The 26372-nt window shown below is 54.7% G+C and overlaps 1 protein-coding gene across 1 annotated transcript in view; it reads right to left on the reverse strand.

The window, feature by feature from the left end:
* Nucleotides 1-315: 315 nt before the first annotated feature.
* Nucleotides 316-26372, reverse strand: part of RPF2 (ribosome production factor 2 homolog) — a 26445-nt gene continuing 388 nt past the window's right edge. The window contains exons 2-9 of the mRNA XM_078884569.1: nt 20054-20183; nt 18769-18806; nt 13207-13246; nt 10575-10656; nt 7353-7429; nt 4782-4872; nt 3766-3871; nt 316-468 (exon numbers count right to left, since the gene is read on the reverse strand). Of these exons, the coding sequence (XP_078740695.1) occupies nt 393-468; nt 3766-3871; nt 4782-4872; nt 7353-7429; nt 10575-10656; nt 13207-13246; nt 18769-18806; nt 20054-20183 (640 nt within the window). The 3' untranslated portion in view covers nt 316-392. The remainder of the gene's footprint in view (nt 469-3765; nt 3872-4781; nt 4873-7352; nt 7430-10574; nt 10657-13206; nt 13247-18768; nt 18807-20053; nt 20184-26372) is intronic.

Raw genomic sequence — 26372 nt, forward strand, 5'->3', positions numbered from 1 at the left:
CGTGCATACAGTGAGTGGCGTACAGTGAGCGTGGCGTACAGTGAGCGTGGCGTACAGTGAGCGTGGCGTACAGTGAGCGTGCATACAGTGAGTGGCATACAGTGAGTGGCATACAGTGAGTGGCATACAGTGAGCGTGGCGTACAGTGAGCGTGCATACAGTGAGTGTGCGTACAGTGAGCGTGGCGTACAGTGAGCGTGGCATACAGTGAGTCGTGCATACAGTGAGTGTGCGTACAGTGAGCGCGTGTACAGTGAATGGCATACAGTGAGCGTGTGTACAGTGAATGCCGTACAGTGAGCGCGCCGTGCACTGTACCTGCGAGGCTGTGCGTGGCTGTCGCAGGGCATGGCGGGTGAGGTCCTGGGTGGCCAGGTGAGCACGACGGATCACTAAATCCATCTGTGCGCCCAGCGGGTACCAGCTCCACAACGCGGACAGCGGGAACCGGAACGCTTCAACTCCACCCTGAGAGAGCGAGGGGGGTGGTGAGCGTGGTGGTGAGCGTGGTGGTGAGCGTGGTGAACATGGTGGTGAGCGTGGTGGTGAGCATGGTGGTGAGCGTGGTGGTGAGCGTGGTGGTGAGCGTGATGAGCGTGGTGGTGAGCGTGGTGGTGAGCGTGGTGGTGAGCGTGGTGGTGAGCGTGGTGGTGAGCGTGGTGGTGAGCGTGATGAGCGTGGTGGTGAGTGTGGTGGTGAGCATGGTGGTGAGCGTGGTGGTGAGCGTGGTGGTGAGCGTGGTGTGTGAGCGTGGTGTGTGAGCGTGGTGGTGAGCGTGATGAGCGTGGTGGTGAGCGTGGTGGTGAGCGTGGTGGTGAGCGTGGTGAGCGTGGTGGTGAGCGTGGTGGTGAGCGTGGTGGTGAGCGTGGTGGTGAGCGTGGTGGTGAGCGTGGTGGTGAGCGTGGTGAGCGTGGTGGTGAGCGTGGTGGTGAGCGTGATGAGCGTGGTGGTGAGCATGGTGGTGAGCGTGGTGAGCGTGGTGGTGGTGAGCGTGGTGGTGAGCGTGGTGGTGAGCGTGGTGGTGAGCGTGGTGGTGGCGTGGTGGTGAGCGTGATGAGCGTGGTGGTGAGCGTGGTGGTGAGCGTGGTGGTGAGCGTGGTGGTGAGCGTGGTGGTGAGCGTGGTGTGAGCGTGATGAGCGTGGTGGTGAGTGTGGTGGTGAGCATGGTGGTGAGCGTGGTGGTGAGCGTGGTGGTGAGCGTGGTGGTGAGCGTGGTGGTGAGCGTGGTGGTGAGCGTGATGAGCGTGGTGGTGAGCGTGGTGGTGAGCGTGGTGGTGAGCGTGGTGAGCGTGGTGGTGAGCGTGGTGGTGAGCGTGGTGGTGAGCGTGGTGGTGAGCGTGGTGGTGAGCGTGGTGGTGAGCGTGGTGAGCGTGGTGGTGAGCGTGGTGGTGAGCGTGATGAGCGTGGTGGTGAGCATGGTGGTGAGCGTGGTGAGCGTGGTGGTGGTGAGCGTGGTGGTGAGCGTGGTGGTGAGCGTGGTGGTGAGCGTGGTGGTGAGCGTGGTGGTGAGCGTGATGAGCGTGGTGGTGAGCGTGGTGGTGAGCGTGGTGGTGAGCGTGGTGAGCGTGGTGGTGAGCGTGGTGGTGAGTGTGGTGGTGAGCGTGGTGGTGAGCGTGGTGGTGAGCGTGGTGGTGAGCGTGTGTGAGCGTGGTGGTGAGCGTGGTGGTGAGCGTGATGAGCGTGGTGGTGAGCATGGTGGTGAGCGTGGTGGTGAGCGTGGTGGTGAGCGTGATGAGCGTGGTGGTGAGCGTGGGGTGGTGAGCGTGGTGGTGAGCGTGGTGGTGAGCGTGATGAGCGTGGTGGTGAGTGTGGTGGTGAGCATGGTGGTGAGCGTGGTGGTGAGCGTGGTGGTGAGCGTGGTGGTGAGCGTGGTGGTGAGCGTGGTGGTGAGCGTGATGAGCGTGGTGGTGAGCGTGGTGGTGAGCGTGGTGGTGAGCGTGGTGAGCGTGGTGGTGAGCGTGGTGGTGAGCGTGGTGGTGAGCGTGGTGAGCGTGTGGTGGTGAGCGTGGTGGTGAGCGTGATGAGCGTGGTGGTGAGCGTGGTGGTGAGCGTGGTGGTGAGCGTGGTGTGTGAGTGTGGTGGTGAGCATGGTGGTGAGCGTGGTGGTGAGCGTGGTGGTGAGCGTGGTGGTGAGTGTGGTGGTGAGCATGGTGGTGAGCGTGGTGGTGAGCGTGGTGGTGAGCGTGGTGGTGAGCGTGGTGAGCGTGGTGGTGAGCGTGGTGGTGAGCGTGGTGGTGAGCGTGGTGGTGAGCGTGGTGGTGAGCGTGGTGGTGAGCGTGATGAGCGTGGTGGTGAGTGTGGTGGTGAGCATGGTGGTGAGCGTGGTGGTGAGCGTGGTGGTGAGCGTGGTGGTGAGCGTGATGAGCGTGGTGGTGAGCGTGGTGGTGAGCGTGGTGAGCGTGGTGGTGAGCGTGGTGGTGAGCGTGGTGGTGAGCGTGGTGGTGAGCGTGGTGGTGAGCGTGGTGCTGAGCGTGGTGAGCGTGGTGGTGAGCATGGTGGTGAGCGTGGTGGTGAGCGTGGTGAGTGTGGTGGTGGTGAGCGTGGTGAGCGTGGTGGTGGTGAGCGTGGTGGTGAGCGTGATGAGCGTGGTGGTGAGCGTGGTGGTGAGCGTGGTGGTGAGCGTGGTGGTGAGCGTGGTGGTGAGCGTGATGAGCGTGGTGGTGAGCGTGTGTGAGCGTGGTGGTGAGCATGGTGGTGAGCGTGGTGGTGAGCGTGGTGGTGAGCGTGGTGAGCGTGGTGGTGAGCGTGGTGCTGTGAGCGTGGTGGTGTGTGAGCGTGGTGGTGGTGAGCGTGATGAGCGTGGTGGTGAGCGTGGTGGTGAGCGTGGTGGTGAGCGTGGTGGTGAGCGTGGTGGTGAGCGTGGTGAGCGTGGTGGTGAGCATGGTGGTGAGCGTGGTGGTGAGCGTGGTGAGCGTGGTGGTGAGCGTGGTGGTGAGCGTGGTGGTGAGCGTGGTGGTGAGCGTGGTGGTGAGCGTGGTGGTGAGCGTGGTGGTGAGCGTGATGAGCGTGGTGGTGAGCGTGGTGGTGAGCGTGGTGGTGAGCGTGGTGGTGAGCGTGGTGGTGAGCGTGGTGAGCGTGGTGGTGAGCGTGGTGGTGAGCGTGGTGGTGAGCGTGGTGGTGAGCGTGATGAGCGTGGTGGTGAGCGTGGTGGTGAGCGTGGTGGTGAGCGTGGTGGTGAGCGTGGTGGTGAGCGTGGTGGTGAGCGTGGTGGTGAGCATGGTGGTGAGCGTGGTGGTGAGCGTGGTGGTGAGCGTGGTGGTGAGCGTGGTGGTGAGCGTGGTGAGCATGGTGGTGAGCGTGGTGGTGGTGAGCGTGGTGGTGAGCGTGGTGGTGAGCGTGATGAGCGTGGTGGTGAGCATGGTGGTGAGCGTGGTGGTGAGCGTGATGAGCGTGGTGGTGAGTGTGGTGGTGAGCATGGTGGTGAGCGTGGTGGTGAGCGTGGTGGTGAGCATGGTGGTGAGCGTGGTGGTGAGCGTGGTGGTGAGCGTGGTGGTGAGCGTGGTGGTGAGCGTGGTGGTGAGCGTGGTGGTGAGCGTGATGAGCGTGGTGGTGAGCGTGGTGGTGGTGAGTGTGGTGGTGAGCATGGTGGTGAGCATGGTGGTGAGCATGGTGGTGAGCATGGTGGTGAGCATGGTGGTGAGCGTGGTGGTGAGCGTGGTGAGCGTGGTGAGCGTGGTGAGCATGGTGGTGAGTATGGTGGTGAGCGTCGTGAGCGTGGTGAGCATGGTGGTGAGCGTGGTGGTGAGCGTGGTGAGCGTTTCTCACCGGTAGCCCCTCATGAGCACCGAGTCTCCTTCTACAGCAGTGAAGTTGAGCACCAACTCCAGCCCCAGCAGCGACACGTTGGGTACCGTGGGACCCCTGTAGAAGTCTACAAAGGGGGTACAGAGGGGATAGAGAGGGGGTACATTGGTGAGGGTGTAGGTGAGTGAGTGAGTGGGTGAGTGAGTGGGTGAGTGAGTGGGTGAGTGAGTGGGTGAGTGGGTGAGTAAGTGGGTTGGTGGGTGAGTGAGTGAGTGGGTGAGTGGGTGAGTGGTTGAGTGAGTGGGTGAGTGAGTGGGTGGGTGAGTGAGTGGGTGGGTGAGTGGGTGGGTGGGTGAGTGGGTGGGTGGGTGAGTGAGTGAGTGGGTGGGTGGGTGGGTGGGTGAGTGAGTGGGTGGGTGGGTGGGTGAGTGAGTAGATGGGTGAGTGGGTGAGTGAGTGAGTGAGTGGGTGAGTGGGTGAGTGAGTGGGTGAGTGAGTGGGTGGGTAAGTGGGTGAGTTAGTGGGTGGGTGGGTGAGTGGGTGGGTGAGTGAGAGGGTGGGTGGGTGAGTGGGTGAGTGGGTGAGTGTGTGGGTGGGTGGGTGAGTGGGTAAGTGAGTGGGTGAGTGAGTGAGTGGGTGAGTGGGTGAGTGGGTGGGTGGGTGGGTGAGTGGGTGAGTGGGTGGGTGGGTGGGTGAGTGGGTCAGTGAGTGGGTGGGTGGGTGAGTGAGTGGGTGAGTGAGTGAGTGGGTGAGTGGGTGGGTGAGTGGGTGAGTTAGTGGGTGGGTGGGTCAGTGAGTGGGTGGGTGGGTGAGTGAGTGGGTGAGTGAGTGGGTGAGTGGGTGGGTGAGTGGGTGAGTTAGTGGGTGGGTGGGTCAGTGAGTGGGTGGGTGGGTGAGTGAGTGGGTGAGTGAGTGGGTGAGTGGGTGGGTGAGTGGGTGAGTTAGTGGGTGGGTGGGTCAGTGAGTGGGTAGGTGGGTGAGTGAGTGTGTGAGTGGTGAGTAGTGGTGAGTAGTGGTGAGTAGTGGTGAGCGCTCACCCAGGAGGAGATTTTGCAGCCTCAGCAGTCGTGGTGAGGAAGAGAAATCTCCAGAGAAGATGAGAAGTGGCTTGACCCCCTCACCAACAGCCTGGTGAGCACACTCACCACCATCACTCACCACAATCACTCACTCACCACCATCACTCACCACCATCACTCACTCACTCAGCCACCCACTCACTCACTCAGTCACTCACTCACTCAGCCACCCACTCACTCACTCAGTCACTCACTCAGTCACTCAGCCACTCACCAACAACCTGGTGAGCACACTCACCACCATCACTCACCATCACTCAGCACTCACTCACTCAGCCACTCAGCCACTCAGTCACTCACTCACTCAGCCACCCACTCACTCAGTCACTCACTCAGTCACTCACTCAGTCACTCAGCCACTCACCAACAGCCTGGTGAGCACACTCACCACCATCACTCACCACCATCACTCACCACCATCACTCACTCACTCAGCCACCCACTCACTCAGTCACTCACTCACTCAGCCACCCACTCACTCAGTCACTCACTCAGTCACTCAGCCACTCACCAACAGCCTGGTGAGCACACTCACCACCATCACTCACCATCACTCAGCACTCACTCACTCAGCCACTCAGCCACTCAGTCACTCACTCACTCACTCAGCCACCCACTCACTCAGTCACTCACTCAGTCACTCAGCCACTCACCAACAGCCTGGTGAGCACACTCACCACCATCACTCACTCACCACCATCACTCACCACCATCACTCACCACCATCACTCACCACCATCACTCACCACCATCACTCACCATCACTCAGCACTCACTCAGCCACTCAGCCACTCAGTCACTCACTCACTCACTCACTCAGTCACTCACTCAGTCACTCAGCCACTCACTCACTCAGTCACTCACTCAGCCACTCACTCACTCAGCCACTCACTCACTCAGCCACTCACTCACTCAGCCACTCACTCTCTCAGCCACTCACTCACTCAGCCACTCAGTCACTCACTCACTCAGTCACTCACTCACTCAGCCACTCACTCAGTCACTCAGCCACTCAGCCACTCACTCAGTCACTCACTCACTCACTCAGCCACTCACTCACTCAGCCACTCACTCACTCAGCCACTCACTCACTCAGCCACTCAGCCACTCACTCACTCACTCAGCCACTCACTCACTCAGCCACTCAGTCACTCACTCACTCACTCACTCAGTCACTCACTCACTCAGCCACTCACTCAGTCACTCAGCCACTCACTCACTCACTCAGCCACTCACTCACTCAGTCACTCACTCACTCAGCCACTCACTCACTCAGCCACTCACTCACTCAACCACTCAGTCACTCACTCACTCACTCAGTCACTCACTCACTCAGCCACTCACTCACTCAGTCACTCACTCACTCACTCAGCCACTCACTCACTCAGCCACTCACTCAGTCACTCACTCACTCAGCCACTCACTCAGTCACTCAGCCACTCACTCACTCACTCAGCCACTCAGTCACTCACTCACTCAGTCACTCACTCACTCAGCCACTCACTCAGTCACTCAGCCACTCAGCCACTCACTCAGTCACTCACTCACTCACTAACTCAGCCACTCACTCACTCAGCCACTCACTCACTCAGCCACTCACTCACTCAGCCACTCAGCCACTCACTCACTCACTCAGCCACTCACTCACTCAGCCACTCAGTCACTCACTCACTCACTCAGTCACTCACTCACTCAGCCACTCACTCAGTCACTCAGCCACTCACTCACTCACTCAGCCACTCACTCACTCAGTCACTCACTCACTCAGCCACTCACTCACTCAGCCACTCACTCACTCAGCCACTCAGTCACTCACTCACTCAGTCACTCACTCACTCAGCCACTCACTCACTCAGTCACTCACTCACTCACTCAGCCACTCACTCACTCAGCCACTCACTCAGTCACTCACTCACTCAGCCACTCACTCAGTCACTCAGCCACTCACTCACTCACTCAGCCACTCAGTCACTCACTCACTCAGCCACTCACTCACTCAGCCACTCACTCACTCAGTCACTCACTCACTCACTCAGTCACTCACTCACCACCACTCACCAACACTCACCCACAGCCTGCAACACGCTCACCACCATCACTCACCACTCACCACCATCACTCACCACCATCACTCACCACTCACCACCACTCACCACCACTCACCACCATCACTCACCACCACCACTCACCACCACTCACCACCACCACTCACCACCATCACTCACCACCATCACTCACCACCACTCACCACCACCACTCACCACTCACCACCACTCACCACTCACCACCACCACTCACCACTCACCACCACTCACCACCACCACTCACCACTCACCACCACTCACCACCACCACTCACCACTCACCACCATCACTCACCACCACCACTCACCACTCACCACCACTCACCACCACCACCACTCACCACCACCACCACTCACCACCACCACTCACCACCACCACTCACCACCACCACTCACTCACCACTCACCACCATCACTCACCACCATCACTCACCACCACTCCTCACCTTTGTGCCCCGGAGCGATGAGAAGTTTTTGATTCCCATCTCCACCATGTCCAACACGTGGCCATCAAATATCCGCCCTGTGACACACAGTGACACACACACACAGTGACACACACACAGTGACACACACACACACACACAGTGACGCACACACAGTGACACACACACAGTGACACACACACACAGTGACACACACACACAGTGACACACACACACACAGTGACACACACACACACACACAGTGACGCACACACACAGACACACACACACAGTGACACACACACAGTGACACAGTGACACACACACACACACAGTGACGCACACACACACACAGTGACACACACACACACAGTGACACACACACAGTGACACACACACACAGTGACACACACACAGTGACACACACACAGTGACACACACACAGTGACACACACACAGTGACACACACACAGTGACACACACAGTGACACACACACAGTGACACAGTGACACACACACACACACAGTGACACACACACAGTGACACACACACAGTGACACAGTGACACACACACACAGTGACACACACACAGTGACACCCACACAGTGACACACACACACACAGTGACACACACACACAGTGATGCACACACAGTGACACACACACACACACAGTGACACAGTGACACACACACAGTGACACAGTGACACACACACACAGTGACAAAGTGACACACACACACACACAGTGACACACACACAGTGACACACACACAGTGACACAGTGACACACACACACAGTGACGCACACACAGTGACACACACACAGTGACACAGTGACACACACACACACACAGTGACACACAGTGACACAGTGACACACACACACACACAGTGACGCACACACAGTGACACACACACAGTGACACAGTGACACACACACATACACACAGTGACGCGCACACACAGTGACACACACACAGTGACACAGTGACACACACACACACACAGTGACGCACACAGTGACACACACAGTGACACAGTGACACACACACACACACAGTGACGCACACACAGTGACACACACACAGTGACACAGTGACACACACACACACACAGTGACGCACACACAGTGACACACACACACACACACAGTGACACAGTGACACACACACACACACACACAGTGACACACACACAGTGACACACACACAGTGACACACACACACCCAGTGATGAGCAAGTGGTGAGTGAGTGGTGAGTGAGTGGTGAGTGAGTGGTGAGCGAGTCAGTGAGTGGTGAGTGAGTGGTGAGTGAGTGGTGAGTGAGTGAGTGAGTGGTGAGTGAGTGGTGAGTGAGTGGTGAGCGAGTCAGTGAGTGGTGAGTGAGTGGTGAGTGAGTGGTGAGTGAGTGAGTGAGTGGTGAGTGAGTGAGTGGTGAGTGAGTGGTGAGTGAGTGGGTGAGTGAGTGGTGAGTGAGTGGTGAGTGAGTGGGTGAGTGAGTAGGTGAGTGAGTGGGTGAGTGGGTGGGTGAGCGAGTGGTGAGTGGGTAAGTGAGTGGGTGAGTGAGTAGGTGAGTGAGTGGGTGAGTGGGTGGGTGAGCGAGTGGTGAGTAGGTGAGTGAGTGGGTGAGTGAGTAGGTGAGTGAGTGGGTGAGTGGGTGGGTGAGCGAGTGGTGAGTGGGTAAGTGAGTGGGTGAGTGAGTGGTGAGTGAGTGGCTGAGTGGGTGAGTGAGTGGCTGAGTGGGTGAGTGAGTGGCTGAGTGGGTGAGTGAGTGGGTGAGTGGGTGAGTGAGTGGTGAGTGAGTGGGTGGGTGGTGAATGAGTGGGTGAGTGAGTGGGTGAGTGGTGAGTGGGTGAGTGAGTGGCTGAGTGGGTGAGTGAGTGGTGAGTGAGTGGGTGGGTGGTGAATGAGTGGGTGAGTGGGTGAGTGAGTGGTGAGTGGGTGAGTGAGTGGTGAGTGAGTGGGTGAGTGGGTGAGTGAGTGGTGAGTGGGTGGGTGGGTGGTGAATGAGTGGGTGAGTGGTGAGTGAGTGGTGAGTGAGTGGGTGAGTCAGTAGGTGAGTGAGTGGTGAGTGAGAGAGTGGTGAGTGAGTGGTGAGTGAGTGGTGAGTGAGTGGTGAGCGAGTGGTGAGTGAGTGGGTGAGTGAGTAGGTGAGTGAGTGGTGAGTGAGTGGGTGAGTGAGTGGCTGAGTGAGTGATGAGCGAGTGGCTGAGTGAGTGAGTGGCTGAGTGGGTGAGTGGGTGGGTGACTGAGTGAGTGGTGAGCGAGTGGGTGAGTGAGTGGTGAGCAAGTGGGTGAATGAGTGGTGAGTGAGTGGGTGAGTGAGTGAGTGGTGAGTGAGTGGTGAGTGAGTGGGTGAGTGAGTAGGTGAGTGAGTGGGTGAGTGAGTAGGTGAGTGAGTGAGTGGGTGAGTGGGTGGGTGAGTGAGTGGTGAGTGGGTAAGTGAGTGGGTGAGTGAGTAGGTGAGTGAGTGGGTGAGTGAGTAGGTGAGTGAGTAGGTGAGTGAGTGGGTGAGTGGGTGGGTGAGCGAGTGGTGAGTGGGTAAGTGAGTGGGTGAGTGAGTGGTGAGTGAGTGGCTGAGTGGGTGAGTGAGTGGCTGAGTGGGTGAGTGAGTGGCTGAGTGGGTGAGTGAGTGGGTGAGTGGGTGGGTGGTGAGTGAGTGGTGAGTGAGTGGGTGAGTGGGTGGGTGGTGAATGAGTGGGTGAGTGGGTGAGTGAGTGGTGAGTGGGTGAGTGAGAGGTGAATGAGTGGGTGGGTGGTGAGTGAGTGGTGAGTGAGTGGGTGAGTGGGTGGGTGGTGAATGAGTGGCTGAGTGGGTGAGTGAGTGGTGAGTGGGTGAGTGAGTGGTGAGTGAGTGGGTGAGTCAGTAGGTGAGTGAGTGGTGAGTGAGAGAGTGGTGAGTGAGTGGGTGAGTGAGTGAGTAGGTGAGTGAGTGGTGAGTGAGTGGGTAAGCGAGTGATAAGTGAGTGGGTGAGTGGGTGGGTGAGTGAGTGGGTGAGTGAGTGATGAGCGAGTGGCTGAGTGAGTGAGTGAGTGGCTGAGTGAGTGGCTGAGTGAGTGAGTAGGTGAGTGAGTGAGTGGCTGAGTGGGTGGGTGAGTGAGTGATGAGCGAGTGGCTGAGTGAGTGAGTGAGTGGCTGAGTGAGTGGCTGAGTGAGTGAGTAGGTGAGTGAGTGGCTGAGTGAGGAGGTGAGTGAGGAGGTGAGTGAGTGTGGTGAGTGAGTGGTGAGTAAAATCCTCACCCATCACCAGATTTTGAGGCCTCTTCTTCGAGTGAGATCCCAGCAGGAAAAGGGAGGCTTCGGCCTTCGTGGTGAGGAATTCCTACGCTCACCACACACACAAACAGCTGGTGAGTGGTGGTGGTGAGTGGTGTGGTGGTGAGTAGTGGTGGTGGTGAGTGGTGGTGGTGGTGAGTGGTGGTAGTGAGTGGTGAGTGGTGGTGGTTAGTGGTGTGGTGGTGAGTGGTGGTAGTGAGTGGTGAGTGGTCTGGAGAGTGGTGGTGGTGAGTGGTGGTGAGTGGTGGTGGTGAGTGGTGGTGGTGAGTGGTGAGTGGTGTGGTGAGTGGTGGTGGAATTCCTACGCTCACCACACACACACAGAGTGGTGAGTGGTGGTGGTGAGTGGTGGTAGTGAGTGGTGGTGAGTGGTGAGTGGTGGTGGTGAGTGGTGGTGGTGAGTGGTGGTGGTGGTGAGTGGTGGTGGTGAGTGGTGGTGGTGAGTGGTGGTGGTGAGTGGTGGTAGTGAGTGGTGGTGAGTGGTGAGTGGTGGTGGTGAGTGGTGGTGGTGAGTGGTGGTGGTGGTGAGTGGTGGTGGTGAGTGGTGGTGGTGAGTGGTGGTGGTGAGTGGTGGTGGTGAGTGGTGGTGGTGAGTGGTGGTGAGTGGTGGTGGTGAGTGGTGGTGGTGAGTGGTGGTGGTGAGTGGTGGTGGTGGTGAGTGGTGGCGGTGAGTGGTGGTGGTGAGTGGTGGTGAGTGGTGAGTGGTGGTGGAGAGTGGTGGTGGTGGTGGTGGTGAGTGGTGGTGGTGAGTGGTGGTGGTGGTGAGTGGTGGTGGTGGTGGTGGTGGTGAGTGGTGGTGAGTGGTGGTGGTGAGTGGTGGTGAGTGGTGGTGGTGAGTGGTGGTGGTGGTGGTGGTGAGTGGTGGTGAGTGGTGGTGGTGGTGAGTGGTGGTGAGTGGTGGTGGTGAGTGGTGGTGAGTGGTGGTGGTGAGTGGTGGTGAGTGGTGAGTGGTCTGGAGAGTGGTGGTGGTGAGTGGTGGTGAGTGGTGGTGGTGAGTGGTGGTGGTGAGTGGTGAGTGGTGGTGGTTAGTGGTGTGGTGGTGAGTGGTGGTAGTGAGTGGTGAGTGGTCTGGAGAGTGGTGGTGGTGAGTGGTGGTGAGTGGTGGTGGTGAGTGGTGGTGGTGAGTGGTGAGTGGTGTGGTGAGTGGTGGTGAGTGGTGGTGAGTGGTGGTGGTGGTGAGTGGTGGTGAGTGGTGGTGAGTGGTGAGTGGTGGTGAGTGGTGGTGGTGAGTGGTGGTGAGTGGTGGTGAGTGGTGGTGGTGAGTGGTGGTGAGTGGTGGTGAGTGGTGGTGAGTGGTGGTGGTGAGTGGTGGTGAGTGGTGGTGAGTGGTGGTGAGTGGTGGTGGTGGTGAGTGGTGGTGAGTGGTGGTGAGTGGTGGTGAGTGGTGGTGAGTGGTGGTGGTGAGTGGTGGTGAGTGGTGGTGGTGAGTGGTGGTGAGTGGTGGTGGTGAGTGGTGGTGAGTGGTGGTGGTGAGTGGTGGTGAGTGTTGGTGAGTGGTGGTGGTGAGTGGTGGTGAGTGGTGGTGGTGAGTGGTGGTGAGTGGTGGTGGTGAGTGGTGGTGGTGAGTGGTGGTGAGTGGTGGTGAGTGGTGAGTGGTGGTGGTGGTGAGTGGTGGTGGTGAGTGGTGAGTGGTGGTGGTGGTGGTGGTGAGTGGTGGTGGTGAGTGGTGAGTGGTGGTGAGTGGTGGTGGTGAGTGGTGAGTGGTGGTGAGTGGTGGTGAGTGGTGGTGGTGAGTGGTGGTGGTGAGTGGTGGTGGTGAGTGGTGGTGGTGAGTGGTGGTGGTGGTGAGTGGTGGTGGTGAGTGGTGAGTGGTGGTGGTGAGTGGTGGTGGTGAGTGGTGGTGGTGAGTGGTGGTGGTGAGTGGTGGTGGTGGTGGTGGTGAGTGGTGGTGGTGAGTGGTGGTGGTGAGTGGTGGTGGTGGTGGTGGTGAGTGGTGGTGGTGAGTGGTGGTGGTGAGTGGTGGTGGTGAGTGGTGGTGGTGAGTGGTGGTGGTGAGTGGTGGTGGTGGTGGTGGTGAGTGGTGGTGGTGAGTGGTGGTGGTGGTGGTGGTGAGTGGTGGTGGTGAGTGGTGGTGGTGAGTGGTGGTGGTGAGTGGTGGTGGTGGTGGTGGTGAGTGGTGGTGGTGAGTGGTGGTGAGTGGTGGTGGTGGTGGTGGTGGTGGTGAGTGGTGGTGGTGAGTGGTGGTGGTGAGTGGTGGTGGTGGAGAGTGGTGGTGGTGAGTGGTGGTGGTGAGTGGTGGTGGTGGTGGTGGTGAGTGGTGGTGGTGAGTGGTGGTGAGTGGTGGTGAGTGGTGAGTGGTGGTGGTGAGTGGTGGTGGTGAGTGGTGGTGGTGAGTGGTGGTGGTGGTGGTGAGTGGTGAGTGGTGGTGGTGAGTGGTGGTGGTGAGTGGTGGTGGTGGTGGTGGTGAGTGGTGGTGAGTGGTGAGTGGTGGTGGTGAGTGGTGGTGGTGAGTGGTGGTGGTGGTGGTGGTGAGTGGTGGTGAGTGGTGGTGAGTGGTGGTGGTGAGTGGTGGTGGTGGTGAGTGGTGGTGGTGAGTGGTGGTGAGTGGTGGTGGTGGTGGTGGTGAGTGGTGGTGGTGAGTGGTTGCCGTGGTCACCAGAGAGCTGGTGTCTTCAAATGGACGGATCGCGTTCTTTCTGCGGACACGGACACACAGACACAGTGAGACACAGAGACACAGAGAGACACACACAGACACAGAGAGACACACACAGACACAGAGAGACACAGAGACACAAAGACAGTGAGACAGAGACACAGAGACACAGAGAGACACAGTGAGACACAGAAACAGTGAGACACAGTGAGACACAGAGAGATACAGAGAGACACAGAGAGACACACACAGACACAGAGAGACACAGAGACACAAAGACAGTGAGACACAGTGAGACACAGAGAGATACAGAGACACACACAGAGACACAGAGAGACACAGTGAGACACAGAAACAGTGAGACACACACAAAGACACAGTGAGACACAGAGACACAGAGACACAGAGACACAGAGAGATACAGAGACACACACAGAGACACGGTGAGACACAGAGAGACACAGAAACAGTGAGACACACACAGAGACACAGTGAGACACAGAGACACAGAGACACAGAGACACAGTGAGACACAGTGAGACACAGTGAGACAGAGAGACACAGTGAGACACACACACAGTGAGTGAGACACACACACAGTGAGTGAGACACACACACAGTGAGTGAGACACACACACAGTGAGTGAGACACACACACAGTGAGTGAGACACACAAACAGTGAGTGAGACACACACACAGTGAGTGAGACACACACACAGTGAGTGAGACACACACACAGTGAGTGAGACACACACACAGTGAGTGAGACACACACACAGTGAGACACAGTGAGACACACACACAGTGAGTGAGACACACACACAGTGAGTGAGACACACACACAGTGAGTGAGACACACACACAGTGAGTGAGACACACAAAGAGTGAGTGAGACACACACACAGTGAGTGAGACACACACACAGTGAGTGAGACACACACACAGTGAGTGAGACACACACACAGTGAGTGAGACACACACACAGTGAGTGAGACACACACACAGTGAGTGAGACACACACAGTGAGACACACACAGTGAGACACACACAGTGAGACACACACACACAGTGAGTGAGACACACAGTGACACACAGTGAGACACACACAGTGAGACACACACAGTGAGACACACACACAGTGAGTGAGACACACACACAGTGAGTGAGACACACACAGTGAGACACACACACAGTGAGACACACACAGTGAGACACACACAGTGAGACACACACACAGTGAGTGAGACACACACACACAGTGAGTGAGACACACACACAGTGAGACACACACAGTGAGACACACAGTGACACACACAGTGAGACACACACAGTGAGACACACACACAGTGAGTGAGACACACAGTGACACACAGTGAGACACACACAGTGAGACACACACAGTGAGACACACACACAGTGACACACACACAGTGACACACACAGTGACACACACACAGTGAGTGAGACACACACAGTGAGACACACACAGTGAGTGAGACACACACAGTGACACACAGTGAGACACACACAGTGAGACACACACAGTGAGACACACACACACAGTGAGTGAGACACACAGTGACACACAGTGAGACACACACAGTGAGACACACACAGTGACACACACACAGTGACACACACACAGTGAGTGAGACACACACACAGTGAGTGAGACACACACACAGTGAGTGAGACACACACACAGTGAGTGAGACACACACACAGTGACACACACACAGTGAGTGAGACACACACACAGTGAGTGAGACACACACACAGTGAGTGAGACACACACAGTGAGACACACACACAGTGAGTGAGACACACACAGTGACACACAGTGAGTGAGACACACACACAGTGAGTGAGACACACACAGTGACACACACACACAGTGAGTGAGACACACACAGTGAGACACACACACAGTGAGTGAGACACACACACAGTGAGTGAGACACACACAGTGAGACACACACACAGTGAGTGAGACACACACACAGTGAGTGAGACACACACAGTGACACACACACACAGTGAGTGAGACACACACACAGTGAGTGAGACACACACAGTGAGACACACACACAGTGAGTGAGACACACACAGTGACACACACACAGTGAGACACACACAGTGAGACACACACAGTGAGTGAGACACACACACAGTGAGTGAGACACACACACAGTGACACACACACACAGTGAGTGACACACACACACAGTGAGTGAGACACACACACAGTGAGTGAGACACACACACAGTGAGTGAGACACACACACAGTGAGTGAGACACACACACAGTGAGTGAGACACACACACAGTGAGTGAGACACACACACAGTGAGTGAGACACACACACAGTGAGTGAGACACACACACAGTGAGTGAGACACACACACAGTGAGTGAGACACACACACAGTGAGTGAGACACACACACAGTGAGTGAGACACACACACAGTGAGTGAGACACACACACAGTGAGTGAGACACACACACAGTGAGTGAGACACACACAGTGACACACACACAGTGAGACACACACAGTGAGACACACACAGTGAGTGAGACACACACAGTGACACACACACAGTGAGACACACACAGTGAGACACACACAGTGAGACACACACAGTGAGACACACACAGTGAGACACACACACACAGTGAGTGAGACACACAGTGACACACAGTGAGACACACACACACAGTGAGTGAGACACACACAGTGACACACAGTGAGACACACACAGTGAGACACACACAGTGAGACACACACACACAGTGAGTGAGACACACACAGTGACACACAGTGAGACACACACAGTGAGACACACACAGTGAGACACACACACACAGTGAGTGAGACACACACAGTGACACACAGTGAGACACACACAGTGAGACACACACACAGTGAGACACACACAGTGAGACACACACACAGTGAGTGAGACACACACACAGTGAGTGAGACACACACACACAGTGAGTGAGACACACACACAGTGAGTGAGACACACACACAGTGAGTGAGACACACACACAGTGAGTGAGACACACACAGTGACACACACACAGTGACACACACACAGTGACACACACACAGTGAGTGAGACACACACACAGTGAGTGAGACACACACACAGTGAGTGAGACACACACACAGTGAGTGAGACACACACACAGTGAGTGAGACACACACAGTGACACACACACAGTGACACACACACAGTGACACACACAGTGAGACACACACAGTGACACACACACAGTGACACACACACACACAGTGACACACACAGTGACACACACACAGTGACACACACACAGTGACACACACAGTGACACACACACAGTGACACACACACAGTGACACACACACACACAGTGACACACACAGTGACACACACACAGTGACACACACACAGTGACACACACAGTGACACACACAGTGACACACACACAGTGACACACACACACACAGTGACACACACACAGTGACACACACACAGTGACACACACACACACAGTGACACACACACAGTGACACACACACAGTGACACACACACAGTGACACACACACAGTGACACACACACACACACAGTGACACACACAGTGACACACACACAGTGACACACACACACACACAGTGACACACACACAGTGACACACACACAGTGACACACACACAGTGACACACACACAGTGACACACACACAGTGACACACACACACACAGTGACACACACAGTGACACACACACAGTGACACACACACACACAGTGACACACACACAGTGACACACACACAGTGACACACACACAGTGACACACACACAGTGACACACACACAGTGAGTGAGACACACACAGTGACACACACACAGTGACACACACACAGTGAGTGAGACACACACAGTGACACACACACAGTGACACACACAGTGACACAGTGACACACACACAGTGACACACACAGTGAGACACACACAGTGAGTGAGACACACACAGTGAGACACACACAGTGACACACACACAGTGAGTGAGAGACAAGTAGAGAGACACAGTGAGACACACACAGTGAGTGAGACACACACAGTGAGACACACACAGTGACACACACAGTGAGACACACACAGTGACACACAGTGAGACACACACAGTGACACACACACAGTGACACACACACAGTGAGTGAGACACACACACAGTGAGTGAGACACACACACAGTGAGTGAGACACACACACAGTGAGTGAGACACACACACAGTGAGTGAGACACACACAGTGACACACACACAGTGACACACACACAGTGACACACACAGTGAGACACACACAGTGACACACACACAGTGACACACACACACACAGTGACACACACAGTGACACACACACAGTGACACACACACAGTGACACACACAGTGACACACACACAGTGACACACACACAGTGACACACACACACACAGTGACACACACAGTGACACACACACAGTGACACACACACAGTGACACACACAGTGACACACACAGTGACACACACACAGTGACACACACACACACAGTGACACACACACAGTGACACACACACAGTGACACACACACACACAGTGACACACACACAGTGACACACACACAGTGACACACACACAGTGACACACACACAGTGACACACACACACACACAGTGACACACACAGTGACACACACACAGTGACACACACACACACACAGTGACACACACACAGTGACACACACACAGTGACACACACACAGTGACACACACACAGTGACACACACACACACAGTGACACACACAGTGACACACACACAGTGACACACACACACACAGTGACACACACACAGTGACACACACACAGTGACACACACACAGTGACACACACACAGTGACACACACACAGTGAGTGAGACACACACAGTGACACACACACAGTGACACACACACAGTGAGTGAGACACACACAGTGACACACACACAGTGACACACACAGTGACACAGTGACACACACACAGTGACACACACAGTGAGACACACACAGTGAGTGAGACACACACAGTGAGACACACACAGTGACACACACACAGTGAGTGAGAGACAAGTAGAGAGACACAGTGAGACACACACAGTGAGTGAGACACACACAGTGAGACACACACAGTGACACACACAGTGAGACACACACAGTGACACACAGTGAGACACACACAGTGACACACACACAGTGACACACACACAGTGAGTGAGACACACACACAGTGAGTGAGACACACACACAGTGAGTGAGACACACACACAGTGAGTGAGACACACACAGTGAGACACACACAGTGACACACAGTGACACACACACAGTGACACACACACAGTGACACACACACAGTGACACACACACAGTGACACACACACAGTGACACACACACAGTGACACACACACAGTGACACACACACAGTGAGACACACACAGTGACACACACACAGTGACACACACACAGTGAGTGAGTGAGTGAGAGACGTGATGTTGTGTTCACCTTTTCAGCATCACAGCCCACGGCTTCTTCAACGCAGCCTGCAGAGACAGACAGAGAGACAGCGAGAGAGTGAGTGTCTAAGTGAGTGTCTAAGTGAGTGTCTGAGTGAGTGTCTAAGTGAGTGAGTGTCTAAGTGAGTGAGTGTCTGAGTGAGTGAGTGAGTGCCTCCGAGTGGGCGTGTCTCTGAGTGGGCGTGTCTCCAGGTGGGCGTGTCTCTGAGTGGGCGTGTCTCCGAGTGGGCGTGTCTCTGAGTGGGCGTGTCTCCAGGTGGGCGTGTCTCTGAGTGGGCGTGTCTCTGAGTGGGCGTGTCTCCAGGTGGGCGTGTCTCTGAGTGGGCGTCTCCAGGTGGGCGTGTCTCTGAGTGGGCGTGTCTCCAGGTGGGCGTGTCTCTGAGTGGGCGTGTCTCCGGGTGGGCGTGTCTCCGGGTGGGCGTGTCTCTGAGTGGGCGTGTCTCTGAGTGGGCGTGTCTCCGAGTGGGCGTGTCTCTAGGTGGGCGTGTCTCTGAGTGGGCGTGTCTCCAGGTGGGCGTGTCTCCGAGTGGGCGTGTCTCCGAGTGGGCGTGTCTCCGAGTGGGCGTGTCTCCGAGTGGGCGTGTCTCCGAGTGGGCGTGTCTCCGAGTGGGCGTGTCTTCAGGTGGGCGTCTCCGAGTGGGCGTGTCTCCGAGTGGGCGTGTCTCTGAGTGGGCGTGTCTCCGAGTGGGCGTGTCTCTGAGTGGGCGTGTCTCTGAGTGGGCGTGTCTCTGAGTGGGCGTGTCTCTGAGTGGGCGTGTCTCCAGGTGGGCGTGTCTCTGAGTGGGCGTGTCTCTGAGTGGGCGTGTCTCTGAGTGGGCGTGTCTCCGAGTGGGCGTGTCTCTAGGTGGGCGTGTCTCTAGGTGGGCGTGTCTCCGAGTGGGCGTGTCTCTAGGTGGGCGTGTCTCTAGGTGGGCGTGTCTCTAGGTGGGCGTGTGTCTCTAGGTGGGCGTTTCTCCGAGTGGGCGTTTCTCTGAGTGGGCGTGTCTCTGAGTGGGCGTGTCTCCGAGTGGGCGTGTCTCTAGGTGGGCGTGTCTCCGAGTGGGCGTTTCTCTGAGTGGGCGTGTCTCTAAGTGGGCGTGTCTCCGAGTGGGCGTGTCTCCGAGTGGGCGTGTCTCCAGGTGGGCGTGTCTCTGAGTGGGCGTGTCTCTGAGTGGGCGTGTCTCCGAGTGGGCGTTTCTCTGAGTGGGCGTGTCTCTAAGTGGGCGTGTCTGAGTGCCTGAGTGAGTGTCTCTGAGTGTCTAAGTGAGTGTGTCTGAGTGGGCGTGTCTAAGTACCGTGTCTCTCAGCGCCTGAGTGGGCCCACCCGTGGCCCCGCCCCTCAGCAGGAGGCAGAGCTTGGCTCCACCCCCAGCGCGGCCGGCTCGCTCCTCTAGCAGACGCTTGCCACGCTGCGTACGTGGTTTACTAAGACACAAACAGATAGACACATAGATAGACATACACATAGACACACACACATAGATAGACACACACAGCTCGCTCCTCTAGCAGACGCTTGCCACGCTGCGTACGTGGTTTACTAAGACACACACAGATAGACACATAGATAGACATACACATAGACACACACACATAGATAGACACACACAGCTCGCTCCTCTAGCAGACGCTTGCCACGCTGCGTACGTGGTTTACTAAGACACACACAGATAGACACATAGATAGACACACATAGATAGACATACACAGACACACACAGAGAGACACACATAGATACTTAGACACACACACAGACACACACAGAGAGACACACACAGAGACACACATAGACACACACACACAGAGACACACACACATAGACACACACACACAGACACACATAGATAGACACACACACAGATCGCTCCTCTAGCAGACGCTTGCCACGCTGCGTACGTGGTTTACTAAGACACACACACAGATAGACACACACAGATACACACATAGACACACACACATAGACACACATAGACACACACATAGACACACACACATAGACACACACAGATACACACATAGACACACACACATAGACACACACACATAGACACACATAGACACACACATAGACACACACACATAGACACACACAGATACACACATAGACACACACAGATACACACATAGACACACACACACAGACACACAGACACACACATAGACACACACACATAGACACACACAGATACACACATAGACACACACACACATAGACACACACATAGACAGACACACATAGACACACATAGACACACACAGACACACACAGATACACACAGACACACACACATAGACACACATAGACACACACATAGACACACACACATAGACACACACACAGATAGACACATAGACACACACACATACAAATAGACACACACACAGACACACACATAGACACACACACAGAGACATACAGATAGACACACACACAGATAGACACACACACACACAGCTCGCTTCTCTAGCAGACGCTTGCCACGCTGCGTACGTGGTTTACTAAGACACACACACAGATAGACACATAGATAGACATACACATAGACACACACACAGATAGACACATAGACACACATAGACACACACACAGATAGACACATAGACACACATAGACACACACACAGATAGACACATAGACACACATAGACACACACAGATAGACACATAGACACACATAGACACACACACAGATAGACACATAGACACACATAGACACACACACAGATAGACACATAGACACACATAGACAAACACACAGATAGACACATAGACACACATAGACACACAGATAGACACATAGACACACATAGACACACACACAGATAGACACATAGACACACATAGACACACACACAAATAGACACATAGACACACAGACACACACACAGATAGACACATAGACACACATAGACACACACACAGATAGACACATAGACACACATACACACACAGATAGACACATAGACACACACAGATAGACATACACATAGATACACACACAGACACACACACACACAGACACACACAGAGAGACACACAGACACACACACACAGAGACACACACACATAGACACACACACACACAGATGATAGACACACACACAGATAGACACACACACACGCAGCTCGCTCTTCTAGCAGACGCTTGCCACGCTGCGTACGGGGTTTACTAAGACACACACAGATAGACACACGTAGATAGACACACACATAGATAGACACAGAGACACACACACACAGATAGACACATAGATAGATAGACACAGAGACACACACACACAGATAGACACAGACACACACACATATAGAGATAGACACACACAGATAGACACACACAGAGACACACACATAGACACACACATAGACACACACACACAGACACACACACAGAGCCTCACACACATAGACACACCACACACAGTCTCACACACACCACACATTCTCACACACACACACAGACACACACCACACATTCTCACACACACACACTCACACACACCACACAGTCTCACACTTACACACAGACACTCACACACACCACACAGTCTCACACTCACACACACCACACAGAGTCTCACACTTACACTCACACACACACCACACAGTCTCACACTTACACACAGACACACACCACACATTCTCACACACACACACTCACACACACCACACAGTCTCACACTTACACTCACACACACACCACACAGTCTCACACTTACACACAGACACACACCACACAGTCTCACACTCACACACACACACTCACACACACCACACAGTCTCACACTTACACACACACACACTCACACACACCACACAGTCTCACACTCACACACAGACACACACCACACAGTCTCACACTCACACACAGACACTCACACACACCACACAGTCTCACACTTACACACAGACACACACCACACAGTCTCACACTCACACACACACACTCACACACACCACACAGTCTCACACTTACACACGGACACACTCACACAGTCTCACACTTACACACACACACTCACACACACCACACAGTCTCACACTTACACACAGACACACTCACACACACCACACAGTCTCACACTTACACACAGACACACACCACACAGTCTCACACTTATACACACACTCACACACACCACACAGGGTCTCACACTTATACACAGACACACACCACACAGTCTCACACTTACACACACACACTCACACACACCACACAGTCTCACACTCACACACAGACACACACCACACAGAGTCTCACACTCACACACACACACTCACACACACCACACAGTCTCACACTTACACACTCACACTCACCACACAGTCTCACACTCACACACAGACACACACCACACAGTCTCACACTTACACACACTCACACACACACCACACAGTCTCACACTCACACACAGACACACACCACACAGTCTCACACTTACACACACACACTCACACACACCACACAGTCTCACACTCACACACAGACACACACCACACAGAGTCTCACACTCACACACACACACTCACACACACCACACAGTCTCACACTTACACACTCACACACACCACACAGTCTCACACTTACACACACACACTCACACACACCACACAGTCTCACACTTACACACAGACACACACCACACACAGTCTCACACTTATACACAGACACACTCACACACACCACAGAGTCTCACACTTACACACAGACACACACCACACAGGGTCTCACACTTACACACACACACTCACACACACCACAGAGTCTCACACTTACACACACACACTCACACACACCACAGAGTCTCACACTCACACACACCACACAGTCTCACACTTACACACACACACTCACACACACCACAGAGTCTCACACTTACACACACCACACAGTCTCACACTTACACACACACACTCACACACACCACAGAGTCTCACACTTACACACACACACTCACACACACCACAGAGTCTCACACTCACACACACCACACAGTCTCACACTTACACACACACACTCACACACACCACAGAGTCTCACACTCACACACACCACACAGTCTCACACTTACACACACACACTCACACACACCACAGAGTCTCACACTTACACACACACACTCACACACACCACAGAGTCTCACACTTACACACACACACTCACACACACCACACAGTCTCACACTTACACACACACACTCACACACACCACAGAGTCTCACACTTACACACACACACTCACACACACCACACAGTCTCACACTCACACACACACACTCACACACACCACAGAGTCTCACACTTACACACACACACTCACACACACCACACAGTCTCACACTTACACACACACACTCACACACACCACAGAGTCTCACACTTACACACACACACTCACACACACCACAGAGTGTCACACTTACACACACACACTCACACACACCACAGAGTCTCACACTTACACACACTCACTCACACACACCACACAGTCTCACACTTACACACGGACACACTCACACACACCACACAGTCTCACACTTACACACACACTCACACACACCACACAGTCTCACACTCACACACTCACACACACCACACAGTCTCACACTCACACACAGACACACACCACACAGTCTCACACTCACACACACACACTCACACACACCACACAGAGTCTCACACTTACACACACACTCACACCACACAGAGTCTCACACTTACACACACACTCACACACACCACACAGTCTCACACACACACTCACACACACCACACAGAGTCTCACACTTACACACACACTCACACACACCACACAGTCTCACACTTACACACACACACTCACACACACCACACAGTCTCACACTCACACACAGACACACACCACAGAGTCTCACACTTACACACACACACTCACACACACCACACAGTCTCACACTCACACACGGACACACTCACACAGGGTCTCACACTCACACACACACACTCACACACACCACACAGTCTCACACTCACACACACCACACAGTCTCACACTTACACACAGACACACACCACACAGAGTCTCACACTTACACACACACACTCACACACACCACACAGTCTCACACTCACACACGGACACACTCACACAGGGTCTCACACTTATACACACACACTCACACACACCACACAGTCTCACACTCTCACACACGGACACACTCACACACACCACACAGTCTCACACTCTCACACACAGTGTCTCACACTCACACACAGACACACACACACACTCACACACACTCTCACACACAGTGTCTCACACTCACACACAGACACACACACACTCACACACTCTCACACACGGACACACTCACACAGGGTCTCACACTTACACACACACTCTCACACACACCACACAGTCTCACACTCTCACACACACACTCACACAGGGTCTCACACTTACACACACACTCTCACACACACCACACAGTCTCACACTTACACACACACACTCACACACAGACACACACACACACCACACAGTCTCACACTCACACACAGACACACACCACACAGAGTCTCACACTTACACACACACACACACACCACACAGTCTCACACTTACACACAGACACACACCACACAGAGTCTCACACTTACACACACACACAGACACACACCACACAGTCTCACACTTACACATAGACACACACCACACAGAGTCTCACACTTATACACACACACTCACACACACCACACAGTCTCACACTCACACACGGACACACTCACACACACTCACACAGGGTCTCACACTTACACACACACTCACACACACCACACAGTCTCACACTCTCACACACAGAGCCTCACTCACAGACACACACACAGTCTCACACTTACACTCACACACACACAGGGTCTCACACTTACACACAGAGTCACACACTTACACTCACACACAGACACACACACACAGACACACACACAGGGTCTTACACTTACACACACACTCACACACACCACACAGTCTCACACTCTCACACACAGAGCCTCACTCACAGACACACACACAGTCTCACACTTACACTCACACACACACACAGAGCCTCACTCACAGACACACACACAGACTCACACTTACACTCACACACACACACAGTCTCACACTTACACTCACACACACACACAGAGCCTCACTCACAGACACACACACACAGTCTCACACTTACACTCACACACACACACAGTCTCACACTTACACTCACACACACACACAGAGCCTCACTCACAGACACACACACACAGTCTCACACTTACACTCACACACACACACAGAGCCTCACTCACAGACACACTCACACAGGGTCACACTTACACTCACACACACACACAGAGCCTCACTCACAGACACACTCACACAGGGTCACACACTCACACTTACACTCACACACGGACACACACACACACAGAGCCTCACTCACAGACACACTCACACAGGGTCACACACTCACACTTACACTCACACACGGACACACACACACAGTCTCACACTTACACTCACACACAGAGTCTCACTCACAGACACACACACTCACAGTCTCACACTTACACTCACACACACACACAGGGTCTCACACT

This window comes from Lampetra fluviatilis, unplaced genomic scaffold, assembly GCF_964198595.1.
Source record: "Lampetra fluviatilis unplaced genomic scaffold, kcLamFluv1.1 SCAFFOLD_743, whole genome shotgun sequence".
In the NCBI taxonomy this organism is placed as follows: domain Eukaryota; kingdom Metazoa; phylum Chordata; class Hyperoartia; order Petromyzontiformes; family Petromyzontidae; genus Lampetra; species Lampetra fluviatilis.